The following is a 21,897-nucleotide window of genomic DNA, read 5'->3' as shown; positions in this document are numbered from 1 at the left end:
GATTTTCAGAATCCTCTAGATGTCTGCTGCAGAAGGTGATAATCACTGACACTATCTGCCAGGCACTGTCCTTAGTGTTGCATATATTAACTCATTTAATTCTCACACCAACCTTAAGAAGTGTGTACTACTATCTCCATTTTACAAATGAAGAAACTGAGGCACAGATTAAACAACAAGGCCAAAGCCACCTTTTAGTAAGTGGGAGAGTTGGCATTCAGCCTTGGACAGGCTGGCTCTAGAGCCCATGTCTTATACCATGTACTGCATTAACACACAGATCTTTATCCCTAGACTGTACCTTTCCCCTTAGGACCTTTCCCATACATTCAGCAGCCTACTTATTTATTTACTTGCATTTGTTAAACATATCTCAGCACTTCATTAGCATCCCCTCTACTACTATCAAAAACTATCCCATCTCAAAAAGTGATACCATCATCCACCCATTTGTTTAAGCCAGAAACTCAGGAGTCATCCTTGAGATCCTTGAGTCTGCTTTACTGTACTCCTCACAGTCAATTCATCAACAAGCCACATTGATTCTACCACCAAACTTCTCAGAATCTCTTAAATCATTTCACTGCCACCATCCTGGTCTTGGCCACCAGCACCTACTTCCACTTTTGCTCTTTAATCCATTTTCTACAGCTCAAGAATAATTTCCTTAAAATGTAAGATTATGTCACTTCCCAACTTAAAACTCTTTTAAGGTCTCCATTACAAATAGGAAAAACTCTACACCAAGTGTAGAAGGCCTTACTTGAATCAGTAGTTTTCAACCTGGATGAGACTTCTACTTCCCCTACCTACTGATAGACATTTGAACATGTGTAGAAGAATTTTCGTTGTCGGGATGATTAGGAGTGTTACATGTAGTGGGTGGAGGCACACAGTGAAGGGACCCTGGCTAATAAGACAGAGAAGCAGTGCCCTAAATCCTCTGGCCCCCACCTACTTACCCAGTCAGACTCCTACTAGATTTCTAGCTTGGGTAGATGGTGTTGCCATTGAACAAGGTAAGAGAGGGAACTCTGAGGAGAATACTTCTGGATGGGCAAAGTGATGAATTCTCTCCGTAGATGTTAATGTGAGGTGGCTTTCAGATGTTCAGCTGGAGATGTACAGTACCCACTGGGTATATTAAGGGACCGTCTAGCTTAGAGTCACAGAGTTAGCAATCATTTCCACAAACATGGAGATCTAAACTGGGAAGGTGGTTGAGACTCACCAAGGAGAATGGTAGTTGAACTGAGAAGTGTGTCTAGAGGGGAGCTCCAGGGTTGACAGACATTTAAGGGCCTAGCACTGGTATTTCTTTATTTCCTTGTTTGATCATGTATCTTATATCAAAGCTAGTAGGGTAGTTTTTATTTTTATTTATTGATAAGCAAATTTGGGTCATGAATAAATTATTTTGCCTTCAATTTGAATGATTTGGCTTTCTTCAGCCCTTTAGTAGGCCCTGGCTTGGAAAATTGCTCAAGGGAATTTGTTCCCAATGTAGATAGATGTGTGAGACCCAAGAACCTGTGCTTTGTATCTGTATTGGTGTCTGTCCTGCCTGATGGGGATTGTGATTGAAGGTCATGGACATTCTCTGCCCCTTTGGCTGCATGGTTTGGCTGTCAGACCGTTGAGGATGGGACTACTCTTCCTTTGGAGGCAGGAAGGTAAAACAGTGCCTCCTGTCTCTAGAAAATGTCCTTATGAGCCAAAGCAGTATTATTGAGAGGAACATGAAGGATGATTTTCAACCATGACTGGACATTAGAATCACCTGGAGAGCTTTTAAAAATACTGCTGGCAGGCTTCCACCTTCGACCAGTTAAATCAGAATCTCTGTGGATAAGGCCCAGGCATGGGTGTTTTTTAAAATCAGCCAGATGATTTTAAGGTGCAACCAAGTTTAACAGTCTGGACACTTGGTACTCAAAGTATAGTCTGCAGACCAGCTCCCTTATTTGGGAGCTTGTTAGAAATGCAGAATCTCAGGTCCCACCTGCGATCTTTCTAATTAGAATCTGCATTTTAATAAAATCCCCAAGGGGTTTATTTGCGCATTGTAGTTTGATGAGCAGTGCTTTGTGCCAGTAAGTTCTGAGCAGTGACTAAACGTTAGAATTGCCTTTTTACGTGGGAAGGTTTTAAAAAGACTGATACCTCTTTAAAAAGAGATTCTGGGGTGGAGCTCAGGTATTGGTGTTTTTAAATCAGAGATTCAGGGCTTCCCTGGTGGCACAGTGGTTGAGAGTCCGCCTGCCAATGCAGGGGACACGGGTTCGTGTCCCAGTCCGGGAAGATCCCACATGCCGCGGAGCGGCTGGGCCCGTGAGCCATGGCCGCTGAGCCTGTGCATCCGGAGCCTGTGCTCCACAACGGGAGAGGCCACAACAGTGAGAGGACTGCATACCACAGAAAAAAAAAAAAATCAGAGATTCAAAAGTACAGCCAAGACTAAGGAGCTTTGCACTAGTCTTTGCTGTCTCTGGAGTAAAGAATAGAACTCCAGAGGTTCTTGGAAGTACGACAGCAAGGAGAAGAGAGGTTTTTTAATTAAAAGAACTATAACTTTTTTTTTTGAGATTTTTTTTTTTTAGAACAGTTTTAGACTTACAGAAAAATTACAGAATTTCCATAAACCCCACACCCAATTTCTGCAGTTATTAACATCTAACATTAGTATGGTACATTTGTGTTTTGTTTTTGTTTTTTACTATAAGTAACATTTTTCTAGCAGTTTTGCCAAAAGGCCTTTTGACACATTTTGATGGTTTCTCTCTCATAGGCTCAAACTGTCCAAGTTGCTGAAGTTGAACCACAGTCACAGCCACAGCCTTCCCCAGAACTTCTGCTTCCAAATTCTCTGAAGCCAGAAGAAGGGCTTGAAGTATGGAAAAACTGGGCACAGACCAAGAACGCTGAGCTAGAGAAGGATGCTCAGAACAGACTGGCGCCCATTGGGAGTAAGTGTTTGGGAGGGAAAGAGGGTTGGACTCTGGCAAAAATGCAATGGTACTTAAGCAGCAGGAGGACAGAATGGCAGGAAAGTGGTGTCCCTTGGCTCTCTGGGCACTAGGGCGCACCATCTGAAATAGTATGCTGAATTCAAGACAAGCAACAAGCAGGCCGGACCTACTATAAATGAGCAGAATTTGTGGGGTTTGCCCAAGATCAGGCATTTTTGTACACATGGATTTCTGGGACAGAGAGACTTCTGGGAGGAGATATGAATTAGTGAGTGCACTCAGGGGCCCTCTTCCTTAGCATTATCCTCACGTACTTCCTCATATTACAGAGGGTGGATTTTGTGTTTTTGCTTTCATGTCTTGGTCCTAATAATAATTGGGGGGATACGTGAGGTAGGAAGGATTTTGGTAAGGAAACCCTTTGTGTAATAGGGCAAACAGGATTATTGTCTTTGTAGGCTAGTTCTGATCGTAGATACAAGTGACCATTTTCATCCCAGCGCCTTCATGGGTGGTGTCTGCTCTGAAACCTCCTTCCAGGGATATGAGCAACCAGTAAAGGGACGGCTGTTGCCAGGACCCTCACTCACCTCTGGGGCTTGTGTTGCAGGGCGTCAGTTGCTGCGATTCCAGGAAGATCTCATCTCTTCTGCTGTGGCCGAGTTGAATTATGGGCTCTGTCTAATGACACGGGAAGCTCGAAATGGAGAAGGTGAACCCTATGACCCAGATGTGCTGTACTATATTTTCCTGTGTATTCAAAAGGTAGGAAACAGAACTTCACAGGAACATGTTTCAGCTGTGTTCCCATTGGGTATTTGCTGGGTAGTCAAATTAGTAAAATGACAGGCAAGTGGTTACAATAAAGACATTCTCTTTCAACTATATAGTGAATTTTTAAATGTATGTTTTTTAAAATTGGAAAAGATCTACATGTTCACTTTAAAAAATAAAACATCATCATAATCCCACTATCTAGAGAAACATCTATTAAAATATTTGATATATTACCTTAGAGCCTTTTTTTATCATGGAACATTTATATAACCCTTTTCATTAAAGTAAACATGTAGTTTGCAGGAAAGCAGTTTATCCATAACAAAGTCTCGTGCTGACATGTAGCTTGTCTTCTCATTGTTTCTTGCATTAATGCAAAATAATTATTTGGAAGTGTCTAGCTAGAATATACAACTGTAGTTAGGTTGTCAGGACATCTAGGATGAAGATTAACAAAGAAATTCATTTTAGGACTGGCAGTTTAGGAGAGCAGAGGTGGATTTCTTAGTGTTTGAATGCTATTGTGGAGAAGCCCACAGTATGATGGAAGAACACTTGCTAACTAGGACTCACCCTGTTGCTTAGGCCTGAGAAAAGCCCATCTCCCACTTTGTTCCTCTTTCTTAACCAGTCACCCAGAGCACTGGGTGAAATGCTCTACGTGCTTTGTCTCATTCCATGCTCTCTCACTCCTGGAAGGCAGGCACAGTCATCTCCTTTTACAAACAAGGAAACTGAGCCCCCAAAGTTAAAAGACTCCCATGAGTTACTAAACTTATACCACAGCTAATAAGAGGCTGGCCCTGGAGCCCACATCGTGATTTTTGCTACCACAAGACAATGCCTTGCTTGGGTGAAATAGCATTCACAAAATCTGCCCCATTGACCCAATCTCAGGAGTGTTGTGAGAGTCAGTTCACATGCTGAAGTATACTGTGAAAGTGCCGCACACTGGACAGTTTTTTTTTTTAATTTATTTATTTGGCTGCGTTGGCTCTTTGTCATGGCACGTAGGATTTTTGTTGCGGTGTGTGGACTTCTCTCTAGTTGTGGTGCATGGGCTCAGTAGCCCCGCAGCATGTGGGATCTTAGTTCCCCAATGAGGGATTGAACCCAAGTCCCCTGCATTGGAAGACAGATTCTTAACCACTGGACCACCAGGGAAGTCCCTGCTGGACAGTTTTGACTTGGTGTGTTGGTTTGTTAATGGGGGAGGAATGGGTAGGGAGAGGTGAGGGTACTGGTAGAAAAATGTTTGCTTCCCCACAACAACTTGCCCAAGAGACTACTGACAACTTTTATTGATTATTTTTCTTTTAGTATCTTTTTGAAAATGGACGGGTTGATGACATTTTCTCCGATCTTTATTACGTTCGATTCACGGAGTGGCTGCATGAAGTTCTGAAGGACGTTCAGCCCCGAGTCACTCCACTTGGTAAGAATCTTCCTAGTCCTTGGATGTCTTTAGCACCTGGGTTTTAAAAAGATCACCTGGGGGGGGAAAAAAAGATCAGCTACTTGTGTGGCTAGCTGTGATATAGCCTGTGGGTGAGGAGGCTATAAATCCCAGGCACCTAACATCAGTCTCTGTGCTGCTTGGCCTGATGTGGCTCACCAGACAGAGAATCTGGCTGGTTCCAGTGTGGCAAGGACACAGGGGCATGCAGAGTGTGGGGTAGTTACTCCATTTTTTTTCCCTATTAAAATTTATTGATTCAAATTAGAATCCTTGTAAAAATTAAGAATTATAAACTATTTCATCTGTAGGTTAATTATATTACATATTGAGTTTTTTCCCCCTTATGTTTAAATATACATTCTACATATATAGAACATAATTTTTGCTTTACCCATGGATAACCTGGGCAGCATGTTGTGTTGGAAAGAACATGAGTTTCGCAGTAGAATGTTTGAGGTGTTTTTTTTGTTTGTTTTTTTTTTTTAAATAAACTATTTTTGAGAGCAGTTTTAGGTTTACAGGAAAACTGAGCAGGAGATACAGAGAATCCCATATACTCCCTCACACAGCGTTTCCCCTATTATTAGTACCTTGTATTAGTGTAGTGTATTTGTTAAAATTGATGAGCCAATGTTTGGTACATTATTATTAACTAAAGTCTGAAGTTTACATTAGAGTTCACTCCTTGGGTTGTATCTTCTGTGGGTTTTGACAAATGTATAATGACATGTATCTACAATTCAGTATCATACAGAAGTTTCACTGCTTTAAAATCCCCCATGTTCCACTTATTCATCCCTCCCTCCATTCCCCTGACTCTCTAGCAATCTCTGATCTTTTTTACTGTCTCCATAATCTTGCCTTTTCCAGAATGTCATATAGTTAGAATAATTTAGTGTTAATTTCTTTCAATAACTTCATTTAATGCTCCTGCATGTCTTTTCATGGCTTGATAGCTCATTTCTTTTTTTTGCTGAATAATATTCCATTTTATGAATGTGCCACAGTTTGTTTATCCATTCACCTATTAAAGGACATTTTGGTTGTTTCCACGTTTCGGTAATTATGAATAAAGCTGCTGTAAACATTGTGTGCAGGTCTTTGGTGAAAGAATAGACAGATCCGTGGAACAGAATAGAGAGTCCAGAAGTAGAACCACACGAATATAACCAATTTATCTTTGACCAGGGGGCAAAGGCAGTTAAATGGAGAAAGGATAGTCTTTTGTTTTGTTTTCTTTTATTTTTTTTGGCCTCGCCATGTGGCTTGCGGGATCTTAGTTCCCTGACCGCGGATTGAACCTGGGCCATGGAGTGAAAAGCACCAAGTCCTAACCACTGGACCGCCAGGGATTCCCAAGATAGTCTTTTCAACTAACGCTGCTGGAACAACTGGACATGCACATATTTTTTAAAAAAATGAATCATAGACCTAAATGTAAAGGTATAAAAACTCCTAGAAGATAAAATAGGAGAAAATCTAGGTGACCTCAGGTTTGTTGGTAACTTTTTAGATACAACACAAAAAGCACAATCTGTGAAACGAAAAAATTGGTAAGTTGGACTTTATTAAAATTTAAAAAACAAACAAAACAAAAACTTACTCTCTGTGAAAGACATTGTTAAGAGAATGAAAAGACAAGCCACAGACTGGGAGGAAATCTTTGCAAAACACATATCTGATAAAGGACTGGGATCCAAAATATATAAAAAACCCTTAACAGTCAACAATAACAAAACAAAGAACCCAATTAAAAAATGGGTCAAGGATCTGAACAGTTGCCTCACCAAAGAAGCTGGCAGGTAAGTATATGAAAAGATATTTAGCATATATCATCAGGAAATGGCAAATTAGAACAGTGATGGGAGTTCCCTGGTGGCCTACTGATTAGGATTTGGAGCTTTCACTGTCGTGCCTCGGGTTCAGTTGCCTGGTCGTGGAACTGAGATTACGCAAGCCACGTGGCACAGCATGCATAAATACATACATACATACATACATACAGTAATGTACCACTATATACCTATTAGAATGGCTGAATTCGCAAGCATTCTCTTACCTTAGGATCCAGCAGTCATGCTTCTTTGTATTTACCCAAATGAGTTGAAAACCTTATGTCCACACGAATATCTGAGTTTTAATCCTGGCTCTGGATTTAATAAAATGTGTGTTTAACTTTTTCTTAATCTTTTTTTAAAATTGAGATATAGTTGACATATAACATTATATTAGTTTCAGGTGTACAACAATGATTTGATACAGTATGTATATATTGCAAAGTGATTTAGTCTAGTTAACATTTGTCGTCATAGTTACATGCTTAACCTTTTAAAAAAAATATTGTTTAAACATTTTTTGAGTGCCTACTATGTGCCAGGCAGTTCCAGGTGTACATAATATAATTCAGTAGTGAACAAAATGAAGCTTACAGTCTAACGGGCGAGACTGTATAAATAATCACATTAATTTATGATAATTAAGTGCTTTGAAGAACAAAGCACAGAGAATGGAAAGTATTACGGGTACATTAGGAGGGAGGCCTCTCTGAGGGGATGTCATTAGAACAGACACCTGAGTAAGTGAATCACTGTATGTGATCTGCAAAATTTCAAACCAAGTGTGGCTATATAAAGTTTGCTTTTTAAAACATTTTATTATGGAAATTTCAAGCACATACAAAATAAACAGAATAAATTAATGACACTCCCATGTACCCGTGGCAAATCTTGTTCCATATATACACTGCCTGTTCCCCGCACCGTGTTATTTTGAAGTAAATCCCAGACACTTTATCCATAAATATTTTAATATGTTATTGACATTCCACAATGCCATTATTATACTTTTTTTTTAAAAAGATAAGTCCATAATGTCATCAAATTCTACCCTTTGTTCGAATTTCTAATTGTCCCATAAATATCAGAATTTTGTTTGAGTCAAGTTGCAGATGAGGTCCGCACGTTGAAATTGCTGTAATACCTTTTAATGTTTAGCTTTAATCTTTAATTTCCCCCTTGATTATTTTTCTTGCAATTTATTTATGGAAGAAAATAGCCTTTTAAAAAGTCTAATTTTTGCTATTATATCTCCATGCTGTAATTTAACATATTCTTCTGTCCCCTGTATTTACAGTTAATTGGTAGTTGCATATAAAGACTTGATTAATCAAGTTTTGTTTTTTTTGTGTATTTTCTTTTTGGCAAGGTTACATCATAGATGGGTTACTTACTTCCATCAGGTGCCCATAATGTCTGGATCCATTAATTCATGAGGAGTTGCAAGCAGTGGTATTCTAATGTTATCACTTCATTATTAGCTGAAATACAAAGAGAAACTTTTCCTCATGAACTCTTTGAATTCCTAGCAGTATAGATTGTATAGAAGAGACAGGATAAGGGCTTGTTTCTTCTTCTTTGTTTAGTAGTTTTCACAGTAATGAGTTGGTTCACCAGCTTCCTCCAGCTGGGTTTTTTTTGTTTGTTTAAAGAATCATTGTGAGCTAATTAATTTAAACATAATTAATATGATTCAATTCATTGCACTTGTTATCTTTAATGATGCACAAATTGTCCCATCTTTGGCCATTTGGAGCCTCTTTAAATTGGCTCTTAAGTTCATTTGACATGACCCTACTTCCTTGATTTCTGGTTTGCCAGAATGTTCCAGGCTTATCCTGGACATTTTCTGTCACCCAGTGTGGAATTGATCAGTTCTCCATGGAGCCTGGTACTTTTCAGTGTTAAATGGTATTTCGTTATCACAGTCTGGATGGTAGGAGTGCTCATTGCTCCTTGGGTTTCTAGGCCTAACTAAAAAAAATTAATATAAAATAGATCATTTTGATGCTTTGCAGTTCAGATTCAGAACTATGAGACTTTTATATGTTGTTTCCATCTGTATCTCCTTTTGCCCGTGCCAGGAGTTCTGGTTTTCAGGCATTAAAGTTCACTTTAAGTTGTGTTGTTAAGAAGTGATTATAGGGAAGTGACACCGGGTGGCAGAGTGAACCCAGGGGAAATAGGGCATGCCACGGTATGCCTGGGGCCACTCTTAGGGCTGGCCTTCCCTCCTCCCTGAGAAGGGCTATCTTCTGTCACTCATCCCGCTTAAGATTTGTCTGAGAGCAAGGAAGTTTATCTCATTGCCATTGGGCCACAAAATAGAATAGTAGAGGCCAACATTCCCTAAAGAGATGGAAGTGCACTAATGGAGTCAGAGGGCCAGCTTTGGCAAGAACAGAGAAAAGGAATGTATTGGGCAGATCATTCCCCTGCTTCTAAGAAGTGCCACCCTCACTCCCTGCCTGGAGAATCCTGAAACTCCTGCAGAATGCTGGTGTCTGCTGCTGTTTCACCATGCCCTCAGTCCCTGGCACACATACACTTGGACATTGACTGTTGAATGAACATATGAAGGGGGCTTGATGATCAGCCCAGGTCTCATCTTCCTTTGGTGTAGACCTGCCTGCCCAGGGCTCTTGATCAAACCACTGCCTTAGCCCCTGTCCAGCTTTCAGTTAGCTTATGAACCAGGGTCTTACTGTAAAACTTGCCCTATGGAGGAAACCTATAATAGATCTGAATATCATTCTCCCCTTTTTCCAAAGGGGATGAGAATGGATTTGCTTTCTAGAGATGGAAGACATGAGAAGTTTAACAAGGGCAAACGGGCATGTATACCAGTTCTTTGGGCCCTGGCCTGGATACCTTTGAAAGTATAATGAAAGCTCTGTACCCTCTTTTCAGAGAAGTTTGCATATATGCAGAGAGGTTGGCTTATACTTTTGGGTGTTTCTGAGGGATGTCCTTCTACCCCATATTAATCTGCAGTTAAAGGAAGAATTAACATCAGGTGAGAGTGATCATGTAGGGCAGTGGTTCTCAAAGTATGGTGTTAGGAACTTGTTGAAAACACACATTTTCGGGTCCTGCCCAGAAACTTGGGTTGGGACTCAGCTGTTTGTGTTTTAACAAGTTTTCCAGATGATTCTGCCATATCCCAGGAAGACTTCTCCAGTTAAGCTTGTACTCCTGTGAGGTACTGTTGTGCTTCACACCTCCCATCCTGCACCTTTGAGGGACTGCCTGCCATCCTCTTGTTGTAGCAGTACTCTGTTCCTCCTAGGCTATGTCCTGCCCAGCCACGTGACTGAGGAGATGCTGTGGGAGTGCAAGCAGCTCGGCGCTCACTCCCCTTCCACCCTGCTGACCACCCTCATGTTCTTTAACACCAAGTAAGTGTTCTAGAGGCTCCATGCTTAGCCACTGCTGGCATCTACCCAGTGAAGAGGGTAGAAACTATCCAGATGGACTTCTAATACCTTTGACATATACTTGAGAGCCTTTGAGCTACTGAAAGCCCTCAGCCCCACTTGGCTACATTTTGTGTGCTGACCAGTGAGGCAGACAGCCTTGCCAGATCCCTACCATCAGTCTTGATAAGATTCCTCCACTAGACAGTGTGTTTGGGTGTGGGCTTGCCCAGATTCTGGGAGTGTGGGCAGTGGCTCCTCTGAAGCCCTGATGGCGGAGGGTAAGTCACGGTCTCCTCCTGGCACCCCTCCCTTTGCCTTGCTTTCACTTGTGGTGCAGATACTTCCTGTTGAAGACAGTGGACCAGCACATGAAGCTGGCCTTCTCCAAGGTCTTACGACAGACAAAGAAGAACCCCTCTAATCCTAAGGATAAAAGCACGAGTATTCGGTACCTGAAGGCACTTGGGATACACCAGACTGGCCAGAAAGGTAGGGGAAAGAGGTAGGGGTTGCAGAAACAGGTGCTACTAGTCCTGCCCTGCCCTTGTGCCTGGGGGACTAGTAATGAATGTGAAGATTGGGATTTGCTGGATAGGAATTTTCCATTCCCTTCTCCCCAGCCATAAACTTCAAACTCTTCTAGAAGCAGAGACGCCCCAGAAATGATAGCTGCCTTTTCCTTTTATACTCACTGCCCATGCCTCACACCCTTTTCCTTCCCAGTATTTCCTGGTTGGGATGGCTGGAAGCCTAAGGTTTCTAATCTGAGCCTGAGTAAAGGCAGTCTGATGCCATGTCTGTGGTGGTGGTGGGGTATGTTTTATAGTTACAGATGACATGTATGCAGAACAGACGGAAAATCCAGAGAATCCACTGAGATGTCCTATCAAGCTCTACGATTTCTACCTCTTTAAATGGTGAGGAGGCTCTATTGTGACTGGGTGACGCGTGTGTGTGTGTGTGTGTGTGTGTGTATGCGCACGTGCCAAAGCATTCTCTAGTCACAGGCAGAGTAAAAACACACTTCTGAAAAGCTAAATATAGAAGCAACCTTATTGGTTTTCCCAAAGCATGTGCCCAGCACTGCTCCCTTATGGTCCACTTTCATGGAGAGAGGATGAAAGTAGAGGGAGGACAGTACAGAGAGGCTGCCTCTGTCACATATTGAGCATAGCCCTGCATCTTCCTGGCCTTGACCTTTCTCACCAACACTGTCAATCTAAGGGGAACTCCTTTCCTTGGCTTTCATTCTCTCTTGCCCCTGCAGTTTGGTATATCGTCTTAACAGCAGTGCCAGAAGATCTTTCTACATTGTAGGTCTTGCCGTGTTACTTAGATTAAGACCTTTAGTGGTTTCCTTTTACTCTACAGAGAAAGACTGTAATCCTAATGTGGCCAGCAGGGCCTTTCATGTACTCTCCCTTGTTAACCTCGTGTCCGTGTAGCTCTTGGCTCTCTAGCCACACTGGCTCTTCTCCACTGAAGGGCATCATGCTCTCCCTTCCTCAAGACCTCTGCACAGAACTTTTTGCTGTTGGGAAAACCCTGCCACCCCCTGCCTGTTTAGCTAGTTAGCTCCTATCCATCCTTAAAAGAGCTTTATTAGGGAAGCATTTCCAAATTCCCTGCCTGTTCCCTCCGGCTGTTTCTTCTGTAACCCTTACCACTGTTTGTTATTTTCTTTGTCTTTATGTAACTGTTTAATTGCTGTCTGTCTCCCCTCTTACCTGTAAACTCCATAATATAGGGACTCTTGGGTCTTATTCATTTCTTTTAATATCAGCACCTAGTGCAGGCCTGGCACACAGTAGCCCTTTGATAAATCTTGAATCAGTGGATGAATAACTGTTAGAGGATGGCATGTGCTCAGTACTTAAGAGAAGTACAGCACAACGTTGAGGGGGTGTGAGTCCAGGTAAAGGCCCCAGCATCATAGCCAAGCCGAGAAGTCAGAGTCCCTCAGATCAAGTTGAGGAATTATCAATGGATGGAGTAGAGGAAACAACATAAGCAAAGACTCGGAAATAGACTTTCTGGGTGCTGAAATTCGTTCAGAGTGGGATATGGTTGGACTCAAGTAGATGAGCCCTGGGAGCCCTAGTCAGAGGAATCACACCTGGCAGTGTGTGAGGGAGGAGCAGAAGATGGGCAGCCTAACACTGGCATTTGCAGTAACTCCAAAGGGACTAGAGTTAGTGTGTGTTGGCTGCATGGAATTTAGGAGCTGTGCCACCATGCTCTCCAGAGCTTCCCGTCTTTTGCAGATAGCATCTCTTCAGGAGATTCATGGTGGGAGGGTTGAGATCATGGTGGTTTTACCCAGCTTTTACCCATGTATTCTTCAGCCCCCAGAGTGTGAAAGGCCGGAATGACACCTTTTACCTGACGCCTGAGCCGGTGGTGGCCCCCAACAGCCCAATCTGGTACTCAGTCCAGCCTATCAGCAGAGAGCAGATGGGACAGATGCTGACTCGGATCCTGGTGATACGAGAAATTCAGGAGGCCATTGCGGTGGCCAACGCAAGCACCATGCACTGAGATCCCTCAGCCATGGTGCAAGGGAGACCATCCAGGAAAAAATGGACACTTTCACACTAAAGAAGAGGCCTCCATTTTTTTCTTTTCTTTTTTTATTGGTGTAGTTATGAACCCTTTCAGACTGCTTCTATTTCAAATGTAAAAGGAAACTTTGCCCCCTGTGCATCTTCATAAACCTGCTGTGGCAGACTTCTCAGCCCATGGGGGCTATGGGTTTCCTGAGAGCCAGATGTCCTAGACAGTTGCTGGCTGACTTTTTGTGTGTGGGGCCTGAGGAAAGGGCTTGGACTGTTAGGAGAAATGTCGCCCCTTCCCTTCCTCCAGAAAGATGGAATTAATGATGGATGGACCCTCCAGGGAATCTCCCCAGCTGGCTTCCACTCTGACTGGCAGACTTCGCTGACCACAGGGGAGCCATGGTCTTTTCTTTCTTCATGCTCAGACATAAACCTAGCATCTTAATGGAAGGAAAATGAGGGGAACTTCAATTATGATTTATTAAAGACAATTTCTATTACACCCTCCTTTATGACAAGTGACATTTTAGATGTTAAAGTAAAAACTTTACCATGTCTTTTTTTTTTTTTTTTTTTTTGGCCTAACATTGAGGCCTTAAACCTGAGGCTTCTGTGCCTGATGGAATTCTTGTAACATACACTTGTGTATCATATAAAGATACCACTCTGTTTCTCTTATGTATTCTTAATCTAGTTGTTTATTAAGAATGACAAGCACGTCTTTTCAACATGCTAGTGAACAACGCCTCTTCATTTGGGAGGAGCCAGGCGGGGCAGTGGCAGCAAAGCCTTGCCTGTTGGACAGGGCGAGGTCCTGCGGGAGGGGGTAGCAACAGGAAACAGCCCTAGGGCGTGCTATGCGCCTGCGTTCCCTCCAGCCAGCCCCGCCCTAGAGGCGTACGAGCTCTGTACGAGCGTGCTGCGTCCTGACGTCGGCGACGCGCTGGGCGCGGTGACGATATCGGCGGGTTTATATTGGCGCGGCCCAGAAGGCGGAGGCCTCTGCGGCGACGTCTTCGGAGACGCGCGGCCTTGCCCCGCGCTAGCCATGGCCGACTACCTGATTAGCGGGGGCACGTCTTACGTGCCGGACGACGGGCTCACGGCACAGCAGCTGTTTAACTGTGGGGACGGCCTCACCTACAAGTGCGGGCCTAGCGGGCTCACCTGGGCCAGGAGAGGAGCGGCGCGCAGGGTTGGGAGGCCGGGTGGGGCTTCTATTGAGCCCGCTTGGCTCGGGCGTGGGGGACAGGTTCCGGAAATTCCCCACCCATCTCAGGTTCAGTTTGACAGGTCTGAAGCGGGCGGGATGGAGGAGGCATCTTGGTAGTGCCTGAGATTTCCAGGTTAGAAACTCCGTTCTCTGGGCACATGGAGTTGTCAGGATGCCAGAGGCGCTGATGACAGCTAGGTGGCAGAAAAGGTCCGCTGTCTCCATCTCTACCTTGTTCTCTGCCTTGCCTGTGTTACTCGGGCTAGGTTATTTCCCTCTCTGCCGGAATGCCTTAAGAGATGATTTATGAGGATGGTGTCTCAGGCTGCCATAAGCCTGACCCTTACTCCCAATTCCCCTCCCCTCTAGTGACTTTCTCATTCTCCCCGGGTACATCGATTTCACTGCAGACCAAGTGGTGAGTATGGACAGGAATTGGATCCTAAGTATCAAGGTTGGATAAAAGTGCTGCTGTCCCCTCTCGGCTATCTCAGTAGATTGGTTTTGGGGGTGGATGCTATGGAATGGTCTTACTGGCATGCAGGTCATACAGAGCACCTATTTTGCGGGGAACATGACACCGCCCTGAGGTATATGAGGTGCTTTTGCACATTAGTTGGCCTTATTTCTTTAGGACCTGACCTCTGCTCTGACTAAAAAGATCACTCTGAAGACCCCACTTGTTTCCTCACCCATGGACACAGTCACAGAGGCTGGGATGGCCATAGCAATGGCGGTGAGCACTGTGGCATGTGAGGGCAGAAGCAGGGGCCCCATCTCTCTTTCCCACGGGCATACAATCATGCCACTCTTCTTCTTTGTCACTTTTCCCGTGTTTTCTTTCTGTGTATCCTGCAGCTTACAGGTGGTATTGGCTTCATTCACCACAACTGTACACCAGAATTCCAGGCCAATGAAGTTCGTAAAGTGAAGGTCAGAAGGGAAATGATCACTGTCAAGAGCTCCTGGGAATTGCACTGAGGTGGAGTAGGGTGGGAGTGGGGGAATTATTCTGATTTAGGATCCTTTCTTTCCCACTGTGGGGGTTCAATTCCTGAGGAGAGCCTGAGACCCTGTGTCTTAAAGCAACAGAAGAGGGCCAGGTGTACAGTGCCCTGCAGTGCACTCATGTCTCCTAGCTCTGGGTTTGAAGTGTTTGTGTGATTTGATCCTGTGGCACTGCCAAAGGGGGAGTTGGCACAGATCCCAGGCTTCAGACCAAAAGTCTGATGAAAGTGGTTCAGAAGTGCCCTTTTTCACCATCCCTTCCAGAAATATGAGCAGGGATTCATCACGGACCCTGTGGTCCTCAGTCCCAAAGATCGAGTGCGGGATGTCTTTGAAGCCAAGGCCCGGCATGGCTTCTGTGGTATCCCCATCACTGACACAGGCCGGATGGGGAGCCGCCTGGTGGGCATCATCTCCTCGAGGGACATTGATTTTCTCAAGGAGGAGGAGCATGACCGGTTTTTGGGAGAGGTGGGTGCCACTGACAGAGCACAGGCAAACTCTGACAGCCCAGGTTAAAGATAAAGTCTTCTGTTCTGTTGTCTGAATGGCAACTCTGAGGGCCTCTGCTGTCCAGGAACGATGAACACCTGGCTAAGTTTCTGACCCTTTCATGGGGTTCCTGCATCCCTTCCCCACCAAAGGCTTTCAATCTGCCGAAATGTTTGCCAGCATACCCAAATTTTTTGCCACACCCAGAGTGGGGGCTGTGCTCAAGGACCAACTTCAGCCTCCTCTTGTCATTTCTCCGGTGTGGCTCTTTCTCCACAACGTGCTCCATGTACCTGATGTCCTTTCTACTAAATTCTCACTCTTGCCATTAGATTGCTGCAGACTGTTGGGTTTACTTGAGGGTAGTCTGGGTGCAGGTGTGTAAACATGGTGGTCTTTGGAACCTCACCCCTGAGTTAGGGCAGGGTCTGTTGGGAGGCCTGATCTCCTATTACTGTTCCTTACAACTCCCCTCTCTTATAGATCATGACAAAGAGGGAAGACTTGGTGGTAGCCCCTGCAGGCATCACACTGAAGGAAGCAAATGAAATTCTGCAGCGCAGCAAGAAGGGTGAGTCCTAGAGGTAGGAAGTGTTCTGGAACCAAAGACCAAGGTCCTGATTTATGTCCTGCCCTGCCCCTAGGAAAGTTACCCATTGTAAATGAAGATGATGAGCTGGTGGCCATCATTGCCCGGACAGACCTGAAGAAAAACCGAGATTACCCACTGGCCTCCAAAGATGCCAAGAAGCAGCTGCTGTGTGGAGCAGCCATTGGCACTCATGAGGATGACAAGTATCGGCTGGACTTGCTAGCCCAGGCTGGTGTGGACGTGGTGGTTTTGGTGAGCTGCTGCACAGGCAGGGTGGGGTGGTAGGAGCAGCTGTCATACCACAGTCTCATTGGGACTACCTTCCTGTCTCAGGACTCTTCCCAGGGAAACTCCATCTTCCAGATCAACATGATCAAGTACATCAAAGAGAAATACCCCAGTCTCCAAGTCATTGGAGGCAATGGTGAGACAAGACTGGGCACTGAAGGATGTGGGGCGAGAGTGGGGGAGCTAGGCTCCCATGTAGACCTTCACGTGAGCCTTCCCCTGTTCCTCCCTGCAGTGGTCACAGCTGCTCAGGCCAAGAACCTCATTGATGCTGGTGTAGATGCCCTGCGGGTGGGAATGGGCAGTGGCTCCATCTGCATCACTCAAGAAGGTAAGAAGACTTTGGCAAGGCCCTCAGAGACCTGGCTTTAGCAGGGCCCTTAGCCCCACATGCCCTGGAGCCAAGCGCTCTTACGGGAACTACATTGAGTCCTCCAGTAGGGGCAGCCCCAGGGCCAAACAGGCCCCTTGGATGGGTAACATGCTGGAAGTAAGACGAGCTCTCGTCAGTCTTCACCTGCCACTTCCCCCACCCCCGCCTAGCCTGGCCTCCCCGCTCCTGCTCCGTGCCCTCTCTAAACTCTGGTCTGTTTGTTTTATTTAGCGGCTCCCAAGATCCCTCCAGACATAAAGTCCCACAGCCCCAAATGCCCTTCTACTGTCACGGGCTGCTATAGTAAGTCCGGCCCGGTCCACTGGCCCGGCCCAGCTGCCCACTGCCCGGCTGCTTGGTTGACTGTAGCTGTAGCTCCCGGGGTTTGTGGTGCTGACGGGTGGGCAGGGCAAACTGAATGACAGACCATGGTTTTGGGAGCTGCTCAAGAACACAGCTCCCTCCTCTTCCTGGGGTGTTTGTAGGGCAGGACCTCCACCAGGTAGGCCCTGCTCTGCCCACATCTCCTGCAGTAGGCACAGCTTAAGGACCAACTCGGGGGCCCACTCTTCCTTCCACATGACCACTGCCCTGATCTTGCCTGAGCTGCCCACCATGCAGGGAGCAAGGGGTGGGTCTCTGGGTACTAACTGCACGGTGACCCCTACCCCACCTGATATCAATTGGGCGGGGCTTTCCCGGCTGCTGACTGCATGTGCCTGAGGCTGCCCTGGGCCATGCACATATGCATGCGCACATGCCAAGGGTGAGTGGGGGCCATCACAGCTATTTGTACTGTTTAAGGCTGATGGGGCAGCAGCCATCCCAGACAAGACTCTTCCTCTACCAGGCTGCAGTCCTGGTGCAGGTGTAACTGAGAGCTCCTGGGTGCTGATTTGTGGCCACAGAGCCTCTTGCCTGTCCCCACTAACGCCACCCCCATTTGTTCCTCCATGTCTCAACAGTGCTGGCCTGTGGGCGGCCCCAAGCAACAGCAGTGTACAAGGTGTCAGAATATGCACGGCGCTTTGGTGTTCCTGTCATCGCTGATGGAGGAATCCAAAATGTGGGCCATATTGCCAAAGCTTTGGCCCTTGGGGCCTCAACAGGTGAGGCCCAACATTCAGGGAGCCTAGTGGGTCTCCTTCCCTAATGCCATTCAGGATCTTCCCCCAGCATTCCTTCTGTCCATAGTTATGATGGGCTCCCTCCTGGCTGCTACCACTGAAGCCCCTGGCGAGTATTTCTTCTCTGATGGGATCCGGCTAAAGAAATATCGGGGTATGGGTTCTCTCGATGCCATGGACAAGCATCTCAGCAGCCAGAACCGATATTTCAGGTGGGACAGGCAGGTCAGTTGCCCTATGCTAACCCTGCACTGGCAGCATCATCCATGTTTCGACTTTGCCTGTGTTTCCTGCCTCTCCCTGCAGTGAAGCTGACAAAATCAAGGTGGCCCAGGGGGTGTCTGGGGCTGTGCAGGATAAAGGATCCATCCACAAATTTGTTCCCTACCTGATTGCTGGCATCCAGCACTCCTGCCAGGACATTGGCGCCAAGAGTTTGACCCAAGTCCGGTAAGCTTAGGGAGCTGGGACATTGGGTAGAGGGCCTGGTCCAGGGCCAGCTACCCACATCTGACTTCTGCCTCTCTTCAGAGCCATGATGTATTCTGGAGAGCTCAAGTTTGAGAAGAGAACATCCTCAGCTCAGGTGGAAGGTGGTGTCCACAGCCTCCATTCGTAAGTGACCAACCCTCTCCACTCCTCTGTCCTTGGGGTGGAGGTCTCTTCCATGCCTCCATGCTCCTGCCCTCACCTCACAGCTGGTCCTTCTGCCAACAGGTATGAGAAGCGTCTTTTCTGAAAAGGGATACAGCACACCCTCGGTTTTTCAATAAAAGTTTGAAAAAAAGTGATGCCTGATCTTTGAGGTCAACAAGTAGGTGGGGCTCTGCAGCTGCCACCATCACAGATACACAAAAACAAAGCACCTTCATTTCCAGAGAAAGCCTCATGCCCCGAAAGAAGGATGCTTCAAGGAACTGGAAGTGGCGGGTAGTACTAGATTAAAAAAGCCCCTCCTGAGGCATCTCAAAAGGCAGCTCAGACCCAAGGGTTTGGTCTCAGAAATTGCCTGTGGCTGCTTAGGAAGGGTCACAGAACAGTCCATGGGGCTTTGGACTGGCATCCACGGGGCCTCCTGCTAGCCCAAAGTTTGGCCACCATGCGATCAGGTTGAGACCCACGTACACATTCTCTAACTTGAATCTCTAAAAGGACCTCGTGGAGAAAACACAGAGGTCCCCTCAAATCTGCATGTCAGCAAGTAGATAGATATACAGCTTAGAACAGGTGCCTATACTGTCTCCTGGCCTCTGAGAGGCCAAGCAGTGTAGACAAATAGATGACCCCTTGGTTCCTTCACAACCCCCTCCAAGAACTCACTAAGCCAGCAACTCCTGGCCAGCAACACACCTAGTACAAAATCAGAGAAGTGGGTTAAATTATTAATTTGCTGGCAAACAAGACAAGTGTTACAGTGACAAAGGGGGAGGGGCTAGTGAAAGCTTTGGGAACCCCTGCATTCTGCAAAAGGTGCTAGGGCCCTCCTGGATGGGTCAGGTAAGTTCCTGGTGGTTCATTCTGCAGCTTGGGCCAGAGATGTGAGTGCAGCCCCACCAGGTGGGGGAATGAGAGCAGCTCCTGTCACTCGGCCTTCATGACACAGGAAGTTGAAAGTGGCACAGGCATTGGGCTGCAAAGAGAAAGCCAGCATCAGCTGGGCTAGTGCTAGGTTTGGGCTCCCCTCCGCATCCCAAGTCCCAGACATACTGTATCCTGCACTTCCACAGCGATGCCCCGCTGCCTCATGGCTCGCAGCAAGTGGGACTGCAGCCGCTCAGTCCGGTCTCCAGTGCCCACCACAACAATCTCTAGGGAAGGACGGACATGGCTAGTCTACAACCAGGTCTGTCTAGAGGGTGGCTTTCTGGGGCTAAGCACTTCAGCCCTCCCCTCCTCCAATACCTATTCGGGGCTCCAGCATCCAAAAGAGAGAGAAGCTTTCCTCGGTGATGTCCTGGTGGGAACCTACCTGTGTGGGGAGGAGACAAGTTAAATACAAGTCCACCTAAGTTTCCCCAGAGACCCTCTACTTGCTCCAGTGCGGGGCAGAAGAAAAGCCAGGTGTGCCAGGGACAGAATCAGGGGGCAGGCCTGTGACTCTGGCCCTCGGTTTCCTCACTGCAGGGAAGGGCTCACGTTCCACTGCACCACCGAGTGTGGGAGCAGCGCACAGGGCCCAAGTACGCGATTTCCGTTGACCGTGAAGCCGCGGCTGTTGTAGCTGTCGATGTACATATCGTGCGGGGACTCGCGCTGCAGCAGAGAGATGCGCGTCCGCTGGTACAGTTCGTCATCCGCCGGCGTGAGCCGATGCCCACGCCGCGGGGCCCTGCGGAGAGGTACGGTCAGGGTCTAGGGCGCCGGGAATCGCCGGCCGTAGGAGCGGGTGGTCAGGGATGCTGGGTCCGGGCTCACCATGGCAGCTGCGCGGGCGGACAGCGAAGGGCGAGCCGCGCTCGGTACAGGCTACGAAGTACGAACGCGGCGGCCATGGCGGACCGGCGTGCAGGGGGGCTGGCGCAGGCACAGCGGGATCATGGCGTCACCAAGCCTAGCGCGATTATAGCGCCCCCAGCGTCGCGGAGGGTACCGCGCAGCTCGGCCGGCCCGGCGCGGGAGAGAGGAGGGAGCGGGCCAGGGGCCTCGGTCCCATAAGGGCGCGTCCCCCAACGCGGCTCCGGTGTCAGCACCTGCCGTCCGCCCCTCCCCAGACCCCCGCAGGCCGTCCTGGAGGAGCCGGACACCTGGTGGCGTGGCTGGCCTCAGGGCACTGCCTGGGCCCCAGCCGCGGCCTGGCCCCCGGCTCTCAGCCATTACGCCGGCCTCCCGGGGCCCGGGGCGGGGCGGCCGAGCACCCGTTCGACTCCCGCACATCTGGCCAGGGCGTGGCGTCAGCCCCCAAATCGCTAATCCCGGCTTTAGAGAGTCGGGTTCCGAGGGCGGGGTAGGCAGCTCAAGTTTCCCTCGGTTATCCCCCCCGAGTCCCGCCCCTCCCTAACCGTCACAAGCGCGACCGTTGGCGCCGCGGCCGCGAGTCGCACGGGGCGTGGTTGAGCATGGATTGGCCTCTCCAGAGCGCGAGGGGGCGTGGCTGGTTGGTTTCGTCTTAAAATGGCTCCAAATCTGCGGCCAAAGCAAGCGGAAGGGGACGCTTTGGTACGGTACTTCTAGGTGCTCGGCGGCCGACCGGGCCTAAACCGGACCAGACGTTGAACTAGACAGCGGCTGGAGCATCGCCTTGTCCTCGCTCACTTCGCTTGCGTCCCGAGAATTCCTTGCGCCCCGTCTTGAGCCGAATCAGAAGGCCTACTGGCGTGAGAATCGCTGGCGCCCGCGCAGGTTCTGGCATCTCCGCGCGCCCACCGTGTGTTGGCCTCAGGGGCACATTGCCGCGTCTGCCACCCTCGGGACGGGGCTGGCGGGAGGCTCGACACAACCGAGGACGGTCGCAATGGATTTCCGGGAGTCCCGTCGCTGCCGTGCGGGCCCATTGGGCCCCTAGCGCTCCGGGCACTGGCAGCGTCACCGGACAAAGGGTCCCGGGTGCCGGGGTGTCCCCGAGTAGGGTTTACTTCCCCTCCGATCCCACGGGCGCGCTTCCCTCTTGGTTGATCCCGAAGCCCGCCCCGCCACCGTCACTGCAGTGGCCCTGACTGCATGAGACCAACAGGACTAATCCTACCCCGCGGATCTAATCCGGATCGGGACCTGGTCCCGGGGAAGGCCCCCACCACCCATATTGTTTGGGGGCCTAGGTGAGCGGCTCATTCCCACTAGACTTGGTTTCACC

The 21,897-nt window shown here is 47.8% G+C and overlaps 3 protein-coding genes across 5 annotated transcripts in view; 2 read left to right on the top strand and 1 right to left on the bottom strand.

Annotated features, from left to right (window-relative positions):
* The window catches only part of QRICH1 (glutamine rich 1), a 54,824-nt gene extending 41,139 nt beyond the window's left edge, over window positions 1-13,685 (top strand). The window contains exons 4-10 of the mRNA XM_082663996.1: window positions 2,789-2,966; window positions 3,580-3,734; window positions 5,067-5,181; window positions 10,330-10,438; window positions 10,797-10,948; window positions 11,286-11,376; window positions 12,805-13,685. Coding sequence (XP_082520122.1) covers window positions 2,789-2,966; window positions 3,580-3,734; window positions 5,067-5,181; window positions 10,330-10,438; window positions 10,797-10,948; window positions 11,286-11,376; window positions 12,805-12,997 — 993 coding nt within the window. The 3' untranslated portion in view covers window positions 12,998-13,685. The remainder of the gene's footprint in view (window positions 1-2,788; window positions 2,967-3,579; window positions 3,735-5,066; window positions 5,182-10,329; window positions 10,439-10,796; window positions 10,949-11,285; window positions 11,377-12,804) is intronic.
* Window positions 13,686-13,999: 314 nt separating this feature from the next.
* IMPDH2 (inosine monophosphate dehydrogenase 2) lies at window positions 14,000-18,894 on the top strand. 2 transcript variants are annotated; one of them, XM_082664092.1, is made up of 15 exons: window positions 14,000-14,160; window positions 14,597-14,645; window positions 14,862-14,963; window positions 15,086-15,160; window positions 15,500-15,706; window positions 16,211-16,298; window positions 16,372-16,571; window positions 16,653-16,743; window positions 16,843-16,938; window positions 17,212-17,283; window positions 17,946-18,089; window positions 18,175-18,319; window positions 18,414-18,557; window positions 18,639-18,722; window positions 18,825-18,894. In XM_082664092.1, exons 1-15 carry the CDS (start codon window positions 14,063-14,065, stop codon window positions 18,844-18,846), a joined length of 1,617 nt encoding a protein of 538 aa, XP_082520218.1. In that variant the 5' UTR covers window positions 14,000-14,062; the 3' UTR covers window positions 18,847-18,894. The 2 variants fall into 2 exon arrangements, with proteins under 2 accessions (XP_082520218.1, XP_082520219.1); XM_082664093.1 differs by lacking the exon at window positions 17,212-17,283.
* A 587-nt stretch (window positions 18,895-19,481) lies between these two features.
* Window positions 19,482-21,017, bottom strand: NDUFAF3 (NADH:ubiquinone oxidoreductase complex assembly factor 3). Of its 2 annotated transcripts, none has more exons than XM_082664052.1 (5): window positions 20,523-21,017; window positions 20,307-20,436; window positions 20,010-20,076; window positions 19,815-19,915; window positions 19,482-19,737 (listed from the first exon to the last, which is right to left on the bottom strand). In XM_082664052.1, exons 1-5 carry the CDS (start codon window positions 20,597-20,599, stop codon window positions 19,621-19,623), a joined length of 492 nt encoding a protein of 163 aa, XP_082520178.1. In that variant the 5' UTR covers window positions 20,600-21,017; the 3' UTR covers window positions 19,482-19,620. The 2 variants fall into 2 exon arrangements, with proteins under 2 accessions (XP_082520178.1, XP_082520177.1); XM_082664051.1 differs by having other exon boundaries at window positions 20,244-20,436; window positions 20,523-20,977.
* Window positions 21,018-21,897: the final 880 nt, after the last annotated feature.

The sequence above is a fragment of the Grampus griseus genome (genome assembly GCF_964374135.1).
Source record: "Grampus griseus genome assembly, chromosome: 10".
Lineage (NCBI taxonomy): Eukaryota > Metazoa > Chordata > Mammalia > Artiodactyla > Delphinidae > Grampus > Grampus griseus.
Note: the sequence above shows the minus strand (reverse complement) of the source record. Positions and strands in the feature narration are given on the sequence as shown.